Source organism: Notamacropus eugenii, chromosome 3, assembly GCF_028372415.1.
Source record: "Notamacropus eugenii isolate mMacEug1 chromosome 3, mMacEug1.pri_v2, whole genome shotgun sequence".
Lineage (NCBI taxonomy): Eukaryota > Metazoa > Chordata > Mammalia > Diprotodontia > Macropodidae > Notamacropus > Notamacropus eugenii.
Genome location: NC_092874.1, coordinates 61,594,301 through 61,615,288, shown reverse-complemented (window position 1 = coordinate 61,615,288; position 20,988 = coordinate 61,594,301). Strand labels below are relative to the sequence as shown.

At 35.1% G+C, this 20,988-nt stretch overlaps 1 protein-coding gene across 5 annotated transcripts in view; it reads left to right on the top strand.

Moving 5' to 3' along the window:
• NEBL (nebulette) overlaps positions 1-20,988 on the top strand; it is a 450,583-nt gene that overhangs the window by 334,219 nt on the left and 95,376 nt on the right. For 3 of the 5 annotated variants that reach the window (XM_072651667.1, XM_072651668.1, XM_072651669.1), the window contains one exon: positions 3,836-3,946. The exons of the other annotated variants lie outside the window; for them this stretch is intronic. In XM_072651667.1, the coding sequence (XP_072507768.1) occupies positions 3,836-3,946 (111 nt within the window). The remainder of the gene's footprint in view (positions 1-3,835; positions 3,947-20,988) is intronic. 5 annotated transcript variants of the gene reach the window in all.

Genomic DNA, 20,988 nt, shown 5'->3' with positions numbered 1-20,988 from the left:
CTCCCTTATTTTATAGACAAGGAAACTTAAGTTCAGAGATGTTAGAGGCAGTGCTGGAACTAGGATCTAAATACCCTTACTCTTAATATATTATGCTTTGCTAGTAAAAACAGAACAAAAAACTCAAATAATATTTTTTAAGTTCTTTAAATATTAAAGATTCAGGAATGAAAACACTTAGTGCCTCAAAGAAATGAAGAATGAGCAATATTACCATAATCTTGCTTTGAGTTCTTAATCATGGTTTTAGATACATGCTATGTTTGGTTATGAATGGTTTTTAGGAGAAAAGTTGGCTCCAGTAGCTACCCAAAGCACTGGTTGATATTGTGTATGATGTTGTACTAGAAATAGTAGTCAACACAAGAAAACTTTTCCTGAATGCAAGAGAAAAAAGAAAGAAAGAATAAGCAGATAAGTGTGACCTCCAACCAGAGGGTGGGATTGCGAATTCAGAGACCAAACAAAGGCATTCAAACTAGAGGTTAGAGGGTCCTTCAGAAACAGTCAGGAATTACTCCAAAGAACATCAGAAGAGGGCTATGACCTTATGGCATTCTGCAGTGATGTCCTTTGAGATTAAGCTGTGGATGTCCAAAGCTTTTGTGATTTTGCTAGCATAAGGAATTCTCAGTGTGAGAACTCCTTCCATCAATGCAGATCTCAACCATTCTATTAGACAGTGAATAAGTTCTTAGGAGTAACTTGTGGCACACAAAGGCTGAGGGACTTGGTTGCCCAGCCTTATATAACTAGTCAGTATCAGAGGTGGGATTTAAACCCAGCTGTTCTGGATTCCAAACCTAGCACTCTATTCATTCCTCTTCAAGACTTCTAATTTGTACTGTTTTCAATGACAATTTCATCACTAAATATTTATTAAGCACCAATTATATATATATGCACACATATACAATTGGTGCTTAATACTGACTGATGAAATATGCATATAGATGGTTGGTATAGTGTGATGTAGATATGTAATATATAAGTATATATCTCAATCTATCATCCATCTATCTATATCTGTCCATCCATCCATCCATCCATCCATCCATCCATCCATCCATCCATCCATCCATCCACCCATCTATCCTATCTATCTATCTATCCATCTATCTATCTATCTATCTATCTATCTATCTATCTATCTATCTATCTATCTATCTATCTGTCTGTCTGTCTGTCTGTCTGTCTGTCTGTCTGTCTATTATCGATCATGTTCTTTGTGGGACACAAAGATAAATGAAATGTCATCCTTGACCTTAACCAGGAAATGGCATTCCATTTCCTTTCCATTCTGAAGTCTTGGAATTATAAGTCTTGCTAATATCTTGCCAAAGTGAAGTTCAAAGTTCACTTTAAAAATTCAACAAATATTTATTAACTTTGAGGAGTTTCCTGATATGTCTGGACAGTGTAAAATTGATCCAAGATATTTAGATTCTTGACTTATCCAGCTTGACTGTACAGCTAGCAATAGGTTTTTCATTTTCCTTTGGTTTGTAGCCATGGATTCATTTAATATAAATAAAAGAAAATCAAAATAATAAACACAACAGATAAGAAATGACAACAATAATTAAAAAGAAGGTATTTTAGATTCAACATATGGAAGAACTATCATATATCACTTAAACATTATGAACTTATCTGTGAATCTTTGTCATCCTTCTGCTGTTAATCTAAATATTTTATATGACTTTTTCTGGGACTTTGTTCCAAATAAGGCATGCTGTAGAGTGTTCAGCATATGATCTGTCTAGTCCAGTAGTCTGTTAAAAGTTTTACTGCAGTGCTTCCAGGCAGCATGGAAGTGAACCTTGGTTTTTGAAGACCAATGCCAATTCCGCACAAGTTCCAGGAGGTCCTTCCATGGTGGAAAGCCTTTGAATAAAGCTCCAGCAATCAGTTACATAAACTCCTCTCCCCAAAGTTCTAATGATTTCTTAATTGTCATATCTGATATCCCTTTTACCCCATCTGCATCCTTCTTGACCTCCCTGCAGCCTTTGTTACTTTTGATCTCCACCTTCTCCTTGATCCTCTTTCCTCTCTAGGTTCTCATGACATACCTTTCTCTTGGTTTTCCTATGGTCTATTTGACTTCTTTTTAGTCTCCTGTACTGGATATTCATTCAGTTCACATCTGTTAAGTAACCCTCCTAATAGGTGTCCCAAGGGATTCCAGTTCTAGGCATACTCATGACACCATGGGCTATTTTAGGGGAGAATATGTTGCCCTTCTTTTTTTGTCCTTCAGTCAAATTTTTCTTTCCTATGGGGTGTTTTGCCTTGAGACCAGACACTTTGATCTGCCCTGCTGTATTCCCTGACCCTGATTTTTAATGCCTTCTTTCCTAAAAAGAGCATTGATGGTGATGGTGGTGGGATTCCTTCCTTTATGGTTCTTTGTTGCTCTGTTCACAATCATAAGAACATGGTTCATGTGATCACAGATTTTGAGTTGGAAAGGATTTTTTTTTGTCTCAATAAGCAAAATGATTATCTGCTTGTATTCCATTATTTTCTATTTTCTTTCATAATTATGGCCTGTTATACAAATTTATTGAAAATGTATGTTTTCTATCCCTTATTTTCTCTTCACAGTCTCATTTTTTATTGTAAGTAATGTATTATATCATTTTACAGTAAAATGTGATGTTCATCACATAGCATTTGCAGAAGTCTGTTGAAATGATAAGATATTGGAATTACTCGGTACTATGAAAGAAGAAAAATACCTTTAAGATAATGCTAAGTTTTAGCAGGTACTGATTGCCATCTACAGTTCTTTTGCCCAAATTTTAAAAATATCAGCACAATTAATTACTTTATATTTTGCCTTCATACTTAGTTTTAATTATATGACAGGTATCAACTTAGCTAAACAATTTAGTAATGGAGAATATTATTTTCTATAACAGTGATTTCATCGGACTGGGGAGCTTCCAGTGTGGAAACTCTCTTTTTTCAGTGTGGAGAGGCAACTTGTTTGTAACTGACAATTTTAGATGGTTGATTGGAGAACTGAGAGAGTCACAGCTTGGATATATCAGAAGTAGATTTTGAAGCCTAACTTGACTCTCCAAGATCCAACCCCAATTGACTACAACATGTGTATCTCTCTCGTCATAATAAACTTGGATATTGACTCATTAATCCAAAATTTTTAGGTGGAGAATCTTTTAAATATTCTAGTGATGCTGTAAAAATTTGGAAACTTGGAGATCATTGAATTAGATGAAAAATTACTGTAGGTGATATATTTTTCTGATGTTGACTTGAATGTGTGGAATTTGCTGCTGTCATAACTGTAGCTATATAATGGTAAAAACAATCTTTAGATGGGTGAACAATTCAGGAACTGTATCGTTTCCTTGCCTATGCAATGCAAAACAGATGGTTTTCTTGATCTTTTCCCTAACCTCCCATTTTTGGTTATTTTGGCATCATATAGATAGACCCAGTTATGTGTTGAAATAACCTGAAAGATCCCCAAATCCTATAGATTTCCCCAATATGTGGTCTAAGATTTGAATTAAAGTAGGATTTGGGGTAGATCTTAGTGGACATTCATTTGTTGGGAGATTTAGTAATAGCTGAAGGGCTAAAATTAGAAATTTAAACCTTAGTACTGGAAACAAAGAGTCATAGATATCGTCTTGGTTAGATGTTAAAACAAATTCCATCTTTGGGGGTTAAATTCCAGTGTAAAAGAAAACATTTTTTCTGTTGTATAATCTTAAAATTGTAGTTCTTGTTGAATGAAAATTAAAAAGATTAGTATTTGATGTAACAAAGGGAAAAATCTGCATGTATTTTTGTTTTCCAGGTTCTCTACAAACAGAAACATGATGCTGCTAAAGGAATATCAGACTATTCACATATGAAGGAACCACCTGACGTAATGCATGCCATGGAAACCAGTAAACATCAAAGTAATGTAAGAGTGTTTATTTATCATTTGTCTGTTGACAGACATACAGTCATATTATGTCTCTGTCCCAATGGCATGTAAGCTGCTGGACAGTCAGTAGTGTCTAGCTTCTGGCTTTTATCTTCTCAGTGACACATAATAGCTATGTGACCCAGATTAAATCACTTACCCCTTGGGTCCTTTAGACTCAGAGGTGTCAAACTAAAAGTGATGGGGGGCACTCATCTATATGTAAGAATCCCTTCTACCTGCCCACACTTAGTTCTAAAATGTAATGTTATCTCTGTGGGTCTTTTTTTGTATTTTCATTTATTTTTGTATTTATATTGTTAAATATTTTCCATTTAATCTAGTTCAGGGGCACAAGGGAATGTTGCCAGCAGGTTGAATGTATGACATCTCTGCGCTAGTCAACTCTCTAATGTATAAATTATAATGTATAAGAAAAGATGATAATCCATGTTGGTGGAGGGAGTTTTATCCTCAGGAGATCCCTCTACCAGTGAAGCCCCAGGTCCATGCTCTATCCTTATCTCAAGGGATACCTCTGCCATAGGAAACCCTTAATCAATGCTTATTGAATTGGATTGCATTGCTTCATTAATTAAAATGCCATATTTCCTTTTTTTTTCTCTTCTAGGAATATTTTGGTACATATTTAAATATTATGACAAGGTCAATTCACCTTTTTTACAGAAAGGATAGGAGTGAGCTGCAACCCCTCCCCCATCCCAGTTCTGTATTGGAGAGTTATTCTCTCTAACTGGGGTAACAAGCATCAGTAAATCCACAACTACACTTCCAAGTTCAGAATGACCATGAAAGTAGGCCATGTCTTATAAATCTGCCCTGCAGACACGAACTGATGTTTCATTTTAGAGTCAGAAAGATGCTTGTAATCTATTGAGGATTAGTTATGTATAACTTAATTTCTCACCATATATGACTTAAGGGTCATACACCTCAGCAGAGACAATGTGCAACAGGTATACATCTTGGGAGTGACTGGTTAGCAATATTACATTGGTGTAAGTCAGGGATCAAATAAGAATCTAGTAAGATTTTACTTTAAATAATTGTCAGAAAATTAGTTATTTTCCAATGATGGGTTAAAATTGATAAAAAGAAACTACATATAAAAGTTATGACTGATCCCAGTGATGTCTGTAGAGAGATGGTTTATAGTGAATTTCCAACCTAAGGTGCTATGCTAAATGTTTTAAGAGCAAAACAAAACAAAAAGCAATCTTCAATACTGCTGAAGAGAATTAATCAAAAAATATAAAATAAGATTTTACAAAGTGAATACCAAAGTTGGTTGTCACACTGCAATTTAGTTTTGAGATGTGCCGTCATCCAGTTTAAAAAGAAGGGGAAAAAAATGAAAGCGACAAATTTGCTTTAAAAAAAAATCTCCTAGACCTTTTAAATGTAACTAGATTTTGTAAACAAAGAGATAAGAGGTAATGGTTTAGGTATGGTGGGTACACTGACTTTCTAGATGAACTCTGAATGATAGGATCTAGGGAAATGCAAATAGAAAAGCATTCATTTTGTAAGACTTGAGTATCATTATTTTTGAATCTTCATTTTTAAAGGTATACTGTTCAAATGCCTAAGAGGCTGAGGGAATCCAAGTAGAAAGATCTTTTTATCCACCATTCAATACCGTATACCTGGGGGATGCAAGATGTATGTTTACCTAGACTCCTCTGCCAACTCAGTCCAACCTTTACATGTGGAGTTTGTACATATAATAGGATTAGAAAGTGTTTAACGTTATTTGCTGAGTTTTTCAGCAATACTGGTACTTGTAGTCTATCATGTGAAATATGATATTCTGTTAGAGTCAAGACCATGTCAAATAACGCATTTATCTTTATGAAATTTTCATGTAAGCATTCAAAGTCACAAGAAAAATTTCCTTTGGTCCATGGAGATAGACATGTATGGAAGGCAGGTTGTTTATCATTTCTTCAACAATATTACTTTGTAGACCAGAAGAATTCACTTTACCTTAATACTTAAATAATTATTCTTCCTCAGAAAAAGGTGACATTTATTTTTAATTATAAGGAATTTACTTTGAAGAATTACCAAATAATGGAAAACAAGTCACTCATTTTTAACCAAGATTGTTAAATTATTAATCCCATTAACTATAAATCTGAGGTGCTGATTTATTTAAAGCAATGGAACAAAGATGAACAAACTCAACAGATAATTCTCTTGTCTTCATATTGTTATGTTAGAACTAGACTAGAACTTAATATCTGTGGTAATGGAGAGAGTGAGAACCATGGGTAATGGAAATACACAGATACAGATAATGGAAATACACAGATAATCCCCAAATTTCATTTCAGCTCTCAGTTGCAACATTCTTTCTAATAAAACCTTTTACTAAATCTCTTAATAATGAAAGGAGGGAGAGCTTCCAGGAATGGTGCCAAGATGGCAGAGTATAGAAAGTACTCCCCTGAGCATTCCAAACAACGTTGAGATAGAGCCTCAAATTGAATTCTGAAGTGGCAGAACCAATAAAAGGTCAGAGTGAGACATTCTTCCAGCCCAAAACAACTTAGGAGGTCACAAAGAGACATCTGTGACACAGGGGAGGAGGCTGACTTGGAGTCCATGTGGCTGAACCCCTAGTGGTGGGACCAGGTGGTGACAGAAGTAGCAGTAGCTTTGGGAGCTCTCAAGACAGAGACAGTAAAGGGAATTGGCAACTTGTGAGAAGGAGATTGCAGGGTACCCCAAAGCTAGCCCTGGAGACAGGACCAGATACTAGCAAATCCATTACCTACAAAGATGTCTGGGTGCAAGAGAGGCACTTTTACTCCAGAGGGAGTAGAAGCCCTGGGGATATTATCTCTTTTGGTCACAAAGGATCAGGGACCCTGAGGAATGGTATTTTTTTCTGGTCCTAAGGGATCAAGGACCCTTAGGAACAGTATATTTTCTGATCCCAAGGGAGCAGAGCAGAGGTCCTTTCTGAGGAGGGACCAGAGTGCAGACCAGGAGAGCAGTGGGCACACCTCTCCCCAGATCACACTGCCTTGGAAGCACCAAAAAAAAATTCTAGCCCCCCAGAACAAGCTGTGAAAACACCAGTGAAAAAATGCCTGAAGCCTGAGACTGCCCCTCTCCATCTCCATTGCAAGGAACAGAGCCTAACTTTAACATAAAGTTCTAACTCAAGAATATGAGTTGGAATATGAGAAAGCAACAACATAAAAAAGGAACCTGACCATAAACATCACAATGGTAACAGGTAAAATCAAGACACGAACTCAGAAGAGGACCATAAAGTCAAAACAGCTACAAGCAAAGCTTCAAAGGGGAAAAATGTGAATGAAACACAAGATCAACAGGAATTTCTGGAGGAGCTAAAAATGATTTTCAAAATCCAGTAAGTGTTGGTAGAGGAAAAATTAGGTTAAGAAATGAAAGGAAAGAAAGAAAATTATGAAAAGACAACACCTTAAAACAGAATTGACTAAATGAAATAAGAGGCACCAAAATTCACTGATGCAAAGAATTTCTTAAAATTTAGAATTGGACAAATGGAAGCTAAGGACTCCATGAAACATCAACAAACAAAAAAACAATATCAGAAGCATGAAAAATAGAAGAAAATATGAAGTATCTCAGAAAAACAACTAACCCAGAAAATAGATTGAGGAAAGATAATTTAAGAATTATTCATTACCTGAAAACCATGATCAAAGAAAGAGCTTAGAGATCATATTCAAGAAATTATCAAGGAAAACTGCCCTGATGTCATAGAAGAGCAAAATAGAAATAGGAAGAATTTACTGATCTCTGCCTGAAAGATACCAAAATTAAATCTTCCAGGAATATATAGTCAAATTCCAGAGCTCCTAGGTCAAAGGGAAAAAAACCCCTCAAATCACCAAAAAGAAGCCATTAATACCATGGGGCCACAGTCAGAATCACAAAAGATCTAGCAGTTACTATGTTAAAGGAGTTGTGGGCTTGGAATATGATATCCTGGAAGGCAAAAGAGCTGGTATTATGAACAAGAATAACCTGTCTATCAAAACAGCATAATCATTCAAGGGGAAAAGTAGATATTTAATAAAATAAAGGACTTTCAAGCTTTCCTGATGAAAAAACCAGAGTTGAATAGAAAATTGAGAGAGAGAGAGAGAGAGAGAGAGAGAGAGAGAGAGAGAAAGAGAAAGAGAGAGATAACTTGAAGAAAATAGGATGCAGAGGAATGCACAGTTAGTAATCATACTTGGGAATGGGAATGAGATGAACTCCCCATAGAACAGAAGCAGATAACAGAATAGATCAGAAATCAGAATCCAATAATAGGTTGTTTTCAAGAATCACACTTGCAACAGAGACACATATACAGTTAAAATCAGGGGCCACAGCAGAATCTATTATGCTTGAGCTGCAATTTAAAAAAAGGCAAGAGTAGCATTCATAATCTTAGAAAAAGCAAAAGCAAAAGTAGAACTAATTAAAGTGAATAAACAGGGCAAGTATATCATGGTAACAGGCACCACAGACAATGAAATCACAGCAGCACTAAACATTTATGCACCAAATGGAAAAGCATCTAAATTCTAAAAGTAAAAGTTAAATGAATTACAGGAGGAAGTAGAGAGTAAAACTATACTAGTAGGAGACCTCAACTTTCCCCTTTCAGGGGTAGATAAATCTAACCATAAAGTATAAAAGAAATCAAAGAGGTGAATGCAATTTTAGAAAAGTTGGTTATGATACACCTCTGGGATAAATTTGCATGGAAATTGATAGGAATATACCTTTTTTTCTTTAGTTGAACATGTCACCTTCACAAAAACTGGCCATGTATTAGGGTATAAGAACTTCCTAACCAAATATAAAAAAACAAATCTTTTTCTGAACATAATGAAATAAAAATTACATTTAATAAGGGATCATGGAAAGATAGATAAAAATTAATTAGAAATTAAATAATCCAATCCTAAAGGATGAGTGGGTAAAAGAATAAATCCTAGAAACCATCAACAATTTCACTCAAGAGAATGACAACAATGAGGTAACATTTCAAAATTTGTGAGTTACAAATAAAGCTGTCCTTAGGGAAATTTTATATCTCTAAACATTTAGATCAATAAAAGAGATAAAGAACAGATCAGTGAATTGGGCAGGCAACTTAAAAAACCCTAGAAGAGCAAATTTAAAATCCCCAATTAAAAGCCAAAGTAGAAATTCTGAAAGTGAAAGGAGATATTAATAAAGTTAAAGTTAAAAAGATTGAGCTAATAAAACTAGGGACTGGTTTTATGAGAAAAAAACCCCCATAATAAAATAGATAAACCATTGGTTAATTTGATTTTAGAAAAGAAGAAACAAAATGACTAGTATCAAAAATCAAAAGGGTGAAAGCAATCCCAATGAAGATGAAATTAAAGCAATTATTAGGAAGTATTTTGCCCAATTATATGCCAATAAAACCAATAATCTAAGTGAAATGGATGAATATTTACAAAATATAAACTACCCAGATTAACCGAAGGGGAAATAGAATACTTAAATAACTACATCTTTATAAAAGACATTGAATAAACTATCAATTTCATCCTTAAGAAAAAAGGTCCCTAGGACCTGATGAATTTGTAAGTGAATTCTACCAAACAGCTAAGGAACAATTAATCCTAATACTATATAATCTATTTGAAAAGAAAAAGATATTGCTACCAAATTTTTCTAGGACAAAAATATAGTTTTGATGCCAAAACAAAAGAGCAGAAACAGAGAAGGAAAGCTAGAAACTAATTTCCTTCATGGATATTGATAGGAAAATTTTAAATAAAATACTAGCAAGGAGGTTACAACAATTTTGACCAGGTGGGATCATAACAGGTATGTAGGGCTAGTTCAGTATTACAAAAACTATCAGCATAATTGATCATATCAGTAAGAAAAACAACAAAAATGATATGAATATCTCAATAGATGCAGAAATAGCCTTTGACACAATACAACACCCGTTCTTATTAAGAAGACTAGAAAGCATGGAATCAATGGAGCCTTCTTTAAAATGATAAGCAGTATCTAGTGAGAAAACAAAACCATCACTCTTTTGCAGATGGTATAATGGTACCCTTAGAGAAATTTCATTTAAAGTAACTACAGACAGCATAAAATACTAGGGACTCTACCTGTCAAGACAAACTCAGGGATAATATGAACACAATTACAGAACACTTCATATAAACAAAGACAGAGCTAAACATTTGGAGAAATATTATTTGCTCATGGGAAGACTGAACCAATATAATAAATAAGACAATTTCTACCTGTTTATTTATTCAGTGCCATACCAATCAAACTCTTGAAGAATTATTTTATAGAACTAGGTAAAATAATAAAATTCATCTGGATGAACAAAAGGTCAAAATATCAGGTGAATCAACGAAAAAAAATTTGAAAGAAGGTGGCCAACAGCTGCAGATTTCATACTATGTTTCAAAGTGGTAATCCTCTAAACAGTCTAGTACTGGCTAAGAAATAGGTTCACAATTCACAGTAATAAATGACCATAGTAATGTAGTGTACATAAACACAGAGATCTAATCTTTTGAGGTAAGAACTCACCATTTGACAAAAATTACTGGGAAAATTGGAAAGCAATTTGACAAAAATTAGGCATAGGTCAGCATCTCATACTATATACCAACATAAAGTCAAAATGGATAAATGATTCAGACATAAAGGGTGAAATCAAAAGTAAATTAGGGGAACATGGAAAAATATACCTGTCAGATCTATAGATAAGGGAAGAGTTTATGATAGAACAAAAAATGGAGAAGATCAGGGAAGTAAATGGAGATTAAAGAAATGAAATTGAAATGAATGAAATGAAAATGAAATTAAAGCAATTTTGTACAAACTAATGCAGTCAAAATTAGAAGGAAAATAGGAAACTGGGAAAAAAGGTTACACCAAGTTTCCCTGAGAAAGGCTGCATTTCTCAAATAGATAGGGAATTGAGTAAAATTTATAAAAATAAGAACTATTTCCCTGTTGATAAGTGGTCAATATATATATGAATAGGCAGTTTTTGGAAGAAAAAAATCAGTCATTAATAGTCATATGAAAAAATGTTCTGAGTCAATTCTAATTAGAGAAATACAAATTTAAACAGCTCTAAGATATCACCTCATGTCTATGAGATAGGATAACATAACAAAAAAGGAAAATGACAAATGTTGGAAGGGATGTGGAAAAGTTGGTACACTAATTCACTGTTGGTGGATTTGCAAACTAGCCCAGCCATTCTGAAGAACAATTTGTATCTATGTCGAAAGAGCTATGAAAATGTGCATATCCTTTAGCCTAGCAATACCACTGCTATGTCTGTATCCCAAGGGGATCAAAGAAAAGGGAAATGGACCTCTTTGTACACAAAATAGTTGTAGCAGCTCTTTTACGGGTGGAGGTGGTGGCAGTGAAGGATTGGAATTTGAAGAAATGTCCATCAATTGGGGAATGGCTGAATAAGTTGTGGTATATGATTTTGATGGAATACTATTATGCTGTAAGAAATGACTACCAGGATTGTTTCAAAAAAACTTGGAGACACATTAATTTATGAAAGTGAAGTGAGCAGTAGAAGGGAAACTGTACCGTCTACAGTAACAGCAGTATTGTAAGGATGCTTAAGTGTGAAAGACTTAACTTCTCTGAACAAGACAATGAACCAAGATAATTCCAAAAGATCCATGATGAAAAATGCTGTCCATCTCCAGAGATAGGACTGATGAACTCTGAGTGCAGATTGAAATATATTTTTTATTTTATTTTTATTTTATTTTTTGGTCTGTTTTCTTTTGCAACATGGCTCATTTGCAAATATGTTTTGCATGATTTCATATGTGCAACCTATATCAAATCGCTTTCCTTCTCAGGGAGGGTTGACGGGTGGGAGGGAGGGATAGAATTAGGAACTCAAAAAGTTGAAAAAAACTGTTATTTTTTACACATAAGTAATTGGGAAACATTTAACAAAATAAAAAATATATTTTAAAAAAGCCAAACCACAATGATTGGAGGCACTGTCTTGCTTTTCTAAGTGTATCTCCAGTATTTAGTGCAGGGCTTTGCATTTAGTGTTTAATAAATACTTCATTCTTTTAGAGAGCAAGCAGTTTTATCATTTTTGTTTTTCCCTCTCTCCTTGAAAGAGCTATTAGTAAGATGTAAGGACTAGAAGGAGAGATAAAAACTCATACTATTTTTTCGCTACTATATACTTGGCCGTTGACCATATACCTTGCTAGGCCAATTTTGCTGGGGGTCTAGGGAAGAATAAAAACAAATTATAACCCCACCATACTTGGTCAGCCCTAGAGGGCTTTGTTTATTAATTATCTGGTAGCTTAATGATCCTAAAATCTGAAAATAGATACTTTTCTGTTCCCCACAACATTCTCATGAATAAAATAATATTCAAAGTGAAATTCAAATATAGAACTGATGGTTTTGCAGTCAAGGGTGATGTCATGGTTGATTTCAATTGACCAAAAGGTTTGTTTTGTTTAAGGCCCAAATGCTTACAGTATTGATTTTAAATACCTTTACGTCAGTGGGGTATAATCAAAAGACTCAAACTCTTAAACTTCATGTTTTCTAGTTATACTAATAACAAAATAATTTAAAAAGAGTCCACCAATCCAAATCTCTTTGTATCCAAAGGGACATAGTGCTTGCCAAGTTTTTTTTTTAATGAAATTAGCAAATTGGAGACATTTTATATCTTTTCTTTCCTCCAAAGATAGATTTGTAATGGAAGTAATACTCAGGTTATTAATGCTCATCAGTCTTATCAAAGTTGTAAAATCTAGTGGTTTTGAAATGAATCAAACTGATTTTACTCTGGTTCATGTTTTGCAAATAATTGTCTATTCATACCTGATAAAATTTAAAGTGATAAACTTTTTTAAAAATTGAAATTAGTAATCAGCCCAATGTATGTGACTTTAATATTTGGTAAGGGAAAGAACAGGCTTAGCACTCATTTTCAGAATGACAAATGAGCTTTCTTAAAGGTAATAAAACAATATAACATTTTAAAGATTTTTCCCCCCTCAAGTAAGTGCTCAACTTTACAGCTAAGTCAATAATGGATTGCTGAAGGACATATAAAGCTCTACCTGAGTAACCAATGCAATTCGTTACACTGTGGCTTATAAGTGCTTCTTGGGAAGTATATTATCAGTTGAAGTCTAGAGCTCACCTCACATTTCAATTTATTCTACTGTATTCCAAGACTGGAAGAATGCCAGCTTCCAATTCCAATTCCCACATTCCTCTACCTTCAAAAAAAAATGAATTTAGATTCTGTTACTTTGAAAAGAACCCTACTTTTAAAAGTTAGGTTTTCCTGCTGTGTGCCTTATTCTATAGTACCTTTTATTGAGGTAGTATTCTCTACTTAAAAATGTAGTAAGAGGCAGAAAAAGGTAAAGAAACAGGTCTAAAGTCAGGAAGACCTGGGTTCAAATGTTATGTACTTCTGTTAAATATCGGCTCTGTGACCCTGGGCAAGTCAATTCACTTCTTAGTGATCTAAATCAGTGGAATCAAAAAACAACAGCCACTAAACTTAAACTAAGAATCCCTGCGAATGCATATTGATTTGGAAAACCACATAATAGTATATTTTTCTTTACTTTAGTAAATATTTCCCCAATACATTTTAATCTGGTTCAACTGGAAAGTGTTGTGGGTTGTATGCAGCCCGCCATATGTGCTTGACATTTCCACTCTAGACAACATTGTGTGTGTAACTCTTCAGCTGACCTACATTAGTAGAGGGACTTTTATAATCTGGGAGTTTCCCTCTTCAGTGAAATCAGAGGTTCAATTAAAAAAAAAGAGAAAGCAGAATACATTTGATGTATGAGAATTATTGCCTTGCATTTACTTCTTTTTTCCCCTTCTTCTCCATACTACACTCAATTAAGATCATTATTCTGAGAAAGATACCTTTTTAAAAAGAAATAAATATATCACCAACCCAGTATTGTCAAGAAAATGGAAATAAGTATTTTGCATATTATTAATTTAATCTGAGAAGACACTTATGTACTAAGTCTTGCTTATTTTTCTCAGGATCTAGATGGAGACACTAAGAACTCCACTGTTTCTTTAAAAATTGAGAAAAAATTGAGAAAAAATATTTCTTTAAAAATATTTTGCTTGTGTAATGCTTTTATATTTTTATGTAGAGGTAGCCTATTTAAATTTCACAAACTAGGAAGACACGAGCTGTTTAATTTAAATTTAAATTTCACAGCCTTTGACATCCTATTGATTTAAAAGTTAATTCAGTTTGAGATAATTTTAAAGTGCATTAATTTTTCAATTAGCAAATATTTATTTTCTTTCCCTCCCACCCCCATCAAAAAAGGAAAAAAAAGAAAACCTTTGTGAGAAATTTTCATAGTCCAATAAGATAAATTCCCACATTGTACATATCCAAAAATGTAGATATCTTCCCACATATTGAGTTAATTACCTCTTTGTCAGGAGATGGGTGGCATTTTTTAGCATGAGTCCTCTGGAATTGTGATTGATCCTTGCCTTGGTCAGAGTCCTTACATCTTTCAAAGCTTGATGTCTTTATAGCATTGTTATTGGATAAATTGTTGTAACTCTGCCCACCTAACTATATACTTCTCATGTTTCTTTTACGTTGTACATTTTGTCATTTCTTTTAGCATAATAATATTTTGTTGGTCTGATATACCATAATTTGTCCAGCAATTCCCTAACTGATGGATGCCTTCTTACTTTCATTTCTTTGCCACTATCAAAAGGTTTGCTATAAATATTTGTATACATGTGGGTCCTTTCCACTCTTTCTTTGATCTCTTTGGGTTATAGACCTACTAGTAGTATTGCTGTGTCAAAAAAAATCCAGTCATGTTTTAGGCATAGTTTCAAATTGCTTTTCAGAATGACTGGAACAATTCACCACTTTACCAACAGTGCACTGGTGTACTTCCCCCCCTCCCCCAAGTTCTCTACAATGTTAGTCATTTTCTTTTTGTTTCAACTTTTTCAATCTAATGAGTGTGAGGTAGAACCTCAGAGTTACTTTGTATTCATCTACTTATTGGTGATTTGGAGCATTTCCATATGACTATTGATAATTTGGTTTTTTTCCCTTGAAAATTCTCCTTGCTCATATCCGTTGACCGTCTATCAACTAGGGAATGGCACTTATTCATTTTTCATTAAAGAAACTTGCCAATTTTTTCTGATTAATTAATTATTTCCCCTCCCCCAATTCCAAGCAATCATTTCATTTCTAATCCTGGCTGTATTAATTTTGTTTGTGCAAAACATTTTAAATTTTACGTAATCAAATTTATCTCCTTTGTCTTCTATGATCCTTTTCCTCTTGTTGGGACATGAACTGTTTTCCTATCCATAGCTGTGAAAGGTAATTTTTTTCCCTCGCTCATCTGATTTGCAAAATGATCATTTATATCTAGGTTATGTGGAGCTTATCTAAGTACAGGATCAATAAGCATTTATTCATCATTTATTTTAGAGCTTACTTTGGGATCCTCAGCTTTTGATTGATGAGTATTTATCATATATATCTGTGACCTAGATCCATGATGCTTTGTCTCTCAGGCTATTCTTTGTGATGTGCCTTGTGCCCTTTTGGCCCTCCCTTCCTACTCCTTGCTTTCTATGTTTAACTCGGAGGAAATAAATCAGATTAACACTCTCATTTCTGGAAAGGATTCACTTTCCTATGACTCTAAGCACCTTTCCTATGGCTTCCTTGACCAAAATATCTCTCCTTGGTCACCATGCTCCTTTACATATTATAATCTCTTGTTAGAATGTAAGCTTCTTGAGAGTGAGGATTGTCCTGTTTTGTGTATTGTATCCCTAATGCATACTTGACACTATGGGTGGTGAATTTCAAGGGGATTGTTCTGTTCAGTGAAAGGTCTGCACTTGAGGATCTAGAGGGCCACATGTGGCCTACCCCTGCTTTACACAGTGCCTGGTACATGGTAAGCACTTAATGCTTTTTCATTCATTTGTTTATCCATGCTGGTAGTACAGTGAACAGAACACTGGACCTGGAGTTAATAATACCCATTAAAATCTAGCCATGGTCACTGATTATAACCTGGGTAAGTCATTTAACCTCTGTTTTCCTCAGTTTTCTTATCTGTAAAAATGAAGATAATAATAGTACCTATCTTGCAGGGTTCTTGTGAGGATCAAATCAAATAATATTTGTAAAAAGCTCTTAACCTAGTAATTGGCTCATAGACACTACATAAATGATTTTCCCCTCTCTTCCTTTTCCCTTTCAAGACTGTGCCACATTGGAGACACTGGCACAGGACTGTTCAGCATGGCATACCCACATCAGAAAGGATGCTGTTCTCTTTGAGCAAAGCAGAATTGAGACAGCACAGAGTAAATGCAGGATGTGCAAATTTGGGATATCCACCCCAAATATTCACACGGACCATCTGTGCCCAACCTGTGGTAGAGCTTTCCAAGCTCATTGGTCTGAACAGCCACAGTTGGACACACTGAAATTTCACTTTACAATGGTGATGTCATTGTGGTCCTCTTTTGAAGATGAGGGACAACCAGTCAGGCATTACATTAGTCATTAGGAACACAAAAATAAAACAACCTCTTCTTTTAAGGACTTTATTTTCATGGGAAGGTTTAAGACATGATTACAAAGCAAAGAAAATTCCAGATCATAAACAAAGTAAATTTCAGGGAGATCTGGAGACTGCTAACACTTGGAGGGTGGTGTTTTTCAAGGTTTTGAATTAGAGGTAGCAATGAGCTTTGAAGAAATCTGGGAATTCCAAATAAGGAAGATGAGGAGGGAGAGGGAGAGGAATTCAGATCTTTCAAAGATATGGAGGTGGGTAATATAATAATCAGGAAAGCAGAACAGTCTGGTTAAAATAGAGACTATATGACAGGAGGCAGTCCAGACAGATAGTTTGAAGTCACACTGTGATGGGCTTAAATGTTAAACAGAAGAATGTGTATCTTATCCAGGAGCCAACAGAGTCACTGAAGCTTCTTACCAAGCATTAAAGTAACTCTTAAAAGACATGGCTTCTATGCTTTAGAAATTTCAGTTTGGCTGCTGTTTGGAGGGTGGATGGTAGAGGAGAGAGATTAGAACAATACATTATGTCATGTGGTTCTTGTTGCCTTTTTCTTCTTTCTGGGGAAAAAAAGGTCTTTTGCATGCAATGCAGAAAAATCTATTGGCTTTGGTTGACCATTTTATTAAAGTACCATAGCAACTTGATAGAGTACAGCTGGAAGATGGTTAATAATTTACTAAATTCATTTGAATTGATCATTTTCAAGGAGACTTCTTATATGTAATACCACTCAATAAAAGTGTGCTGTCTGCACTGATGGATGCTTCCTTAGTTCAATATTGAAGAAACTAAAGAGCAAATGTATTCCTCATTCATTCAGAAGAGTAGAGGGCCAAATTAATTTTCTCCTTTTAAAAAAGTGATCATCTTTTAACCTATTCCCTTTCTCTGTTTTGAATTTTCCAAATATTTTAAGACATCTTCTCTTTTCCGATAGTCTTAGTCACTTTTAGAACTCACTACCTGTGTATGCATGACTGGAAAGTGCTTTGAGAGCTTTCAAAAGCTTTTCATACTTTTTGTGTTGTTGTTGTTAGACAAAGGGGAAGGCAAGGTGCTAATAAATAAAGCATGACTAGCCAAAGGGAATCTGGTCATCATGTCTTCCTCTGTCATCTTGCCACCGTCAGGTCAACATCAGTCATGTGATCACTGTCATTAAATGAAGTTGTGGAAGATTAAACCCTAACCATTGAATCCTTTACTTGCACATGTTACTTTGGCTTATGTGGTCTTTAGGAGCTTTTCTAACACTCTCACTTCCTCTCTTCTCCCTTCCCATTATGTTAAAAACCTAATGCCATAAAACAAATTACACTAGACAGGATAAGATCTCATCTGTGTAAAAGAGGCCAGCCAGTTGTCCCCACGTGAAGGGTCAGTATCAGAGCACTGAGGTGACTGAGGAAATAGGAAACATATTTTTTCTTTCCTTGGCTTACCTCTGACAAACTACTGTTCCGCTGTCTAACGTTTTTATTCTCACTGGAGTATGACAGACCTCAGGATGGAACAAATGCCTACTGCAGATATTTGTAAAATGTTAGATGACTTTCTTTCCAATGTAAGTAATAGGTGCTCTGGGTTATGGTGGCAAAGGAGGGAGGGTAGAGTGGGAAGACAAATAATTCACTTGCAGAAACATATTGCTGTAGACCTGTCTTCTGACATCACTGCAAAGGGTGAAAAATCAAAGGTTGTCATTACCCTATGCTTTCAATGAAACTCTTGATGAGCCTTTATTTCATGCGCCATGCTAGTGGCACATGGAAATAGTAAGTAACTACACTTTCTTCACCTTTTTCCTCTGAGACTCTGTGGTTTATTCCTTGGATTCGAATGTAGCCTTCACTTCAGTCTTAATATCTGTTTTGAACCACAAGTGCTGGCCTTTAATTTGTAATTTACATGGATGGCAGGGCACTGTTCACAATCCACGCTCCTGCTGCCTTTGTGGTGTTCACCTCTCTTTATGTGGTCATTAGAGCAAACAGTATATCATCAGATAAGCCTATAGAAAGCATAGATTTCAAAACATAAGGGTTTCTATTTTCTTTCCCCCTTCTGTTTTTGTCCAACAGAATGATCTTTTCTCCAACCTACAATTTTCTTACAAACATAATAATCTGGAAGCATTTAGTTTGGGAAGTGGGTAATAATTTTGGATCAGCTTTCACCTGAGAATCCATTGCTTATGCAGCCTAAGTTTGACTCTCCACTGACTATAGGCTGAGACTGATTTGTCATCATCTCTGCTATTAGCTCTCCGGCATTCTAAAGTGACACTGTTTCAAGTGACTGGACGTTTGAACTCTACCACAAAAAGGACAATTTATTTTCTAGTTCATTTTCCCATCTAGTAATTTAATTATTCTGTGTGTGTAAGACTGGAACAGGTAAATGTCTAAATGTCAACAATAGAATATCTAAAGTAAAGACATACTCACCTAAATTATACTGAAGCCAAATTCTTGGACAAAATCCATGATTAAATGTATTCTTTTTAAAATACATTTAGTCTTAAGACATAGGTTCTTAGTCTTTTTGTGTATGTCATGGAACCCTTTGGAATTCTGGTAGAGTTCATGGATCCCTTTCTCAGAATAATGTCTGTTGCCTGTTTTCATAATTGAAAGAAGTTCCAAGTTTGATTTGTGAAAATCAAGATGTAATTTTCCCCCTTCCAACTTCATGGACCCCCTGGAATACGGGTCCATAGATCCCAGGTTAAGAACTTGTATTGTAAAAGTCATCCTCATCGAAATGAACAGTACATGAAATGCACACCTCAATTCAGACTTGAAATTCATGGTAAAGAAACTGCCAAAGAGAGGAGAAACCCTAATAATTGTGGGTTTACAAGTGAGTTTTATCATCTTTTTAGAAATAATACCTGTACTACTCAAATCATTCTCTAAACTTGAGAAAGAAAACATTCTACTGAATTCTTTGTATTCTACAAATGTGTTCCTCATCCCAAAGCCAGAGAAAGATAAAACAGAATAAAAGGAGAGAGAAGTTAAATTAAAACTGATTTGAATATTATGTTTTAATTCCTTAAACTATCTTTGGTTTTGAAAGGTGGAAGAGAAATATGATTGTTTTTATACAATGTAATCATGAGCTAGCTAAAGGGAACAGACAAATAGTTACATGGATGTTGTCTATGAAGTAATTCTGTCAATTAGTGAAACTAACATCCTTCTCTGAGACCTCGTTAATCCTTCTCCGTGTTCTTGCGGTGTATCACCTGCTATGCCTTGAAATATGAAGAAGAATGTTTTCCTTTTATTCACCAGTTGATGATCGTTATTTATTGTACTACTTTCATGTTAAAATTTTTTGTAATTTCATAGATGAAGTTACTCCTGTCTAACCAACTATGCGGGTAGGTGGTGCAAGGGGGAGAATTCCAGACTTGCAGTTCAAATTCTTCCTTAGACACTTACTAGCTCTGTGAACCTGGACAAGTCACTTTTTCAGTCTCAGTTTCTTACTCCATATAATGATTATATCTACTTCCCAGATTTGGTGTGAGGATTAAATGAGATCTTAGTTGTAAAGCATTTCGTAAACCTTAAAGTGCTCCATAAATGCTGTGGTTACAACCTTGATGTAGATGACCATCCTTCTCTGTCTCTTAGTGGGCTGTCTTCCAGAATTGCACTTCACGTTCTAGCAGTGACCCATGCTGAAACTGCACAGGCTGAGTCTGATAGGAAACACCTTCTGTTGCTAGAATTATATTCGAAACCTTTTAAACTTTGTTGTTTTATGGTTATTTCTGAATCTCTGTGACCCCATTTCGGGTTTTCTTGGCAGAGATATTGGAGTGGTTTCCTATTTTCTTATCCAGATCATTTAAAGATGAGGAAACGGAGGCAAAGAGGGTTAAGTGACATGCCCAGAGTCACACAGGCAGTAAGTGTCTGAGGTTAGATTTGAACTCAGGAAGATGAGTTTTCCTGACTCCAGGTCTGATAACTCTATTATGCCACCTAGCTGCCCCATGTATACTCTCTCTCTCTCTCTCTCTCTCTCTCTCTCTCTGTCTCTCTCTCTCTGTCTCTCTCTTTCTCTGTCTCTTTTTATCTCTCTCTCTCCTTGTCTGTCTCTATCTCTGTCTGTCTGTCTGTCTGTCTCTGTCTCTGTCTCTGTCTCTCTCTTACTTGCACAACTCATATGTGTATATGTGCTCACTATAGTTGATTTTATACTGATTTCCTTCATTGTGGTGCCTGGATGCAGGAGTGTTCTAAACTCAGTACAAAAATCATTTTAAGAAAATGACTGAGCTCCTTTAGTTCAGACCCTTTGAGTAAACCAAAATATAATCCAATA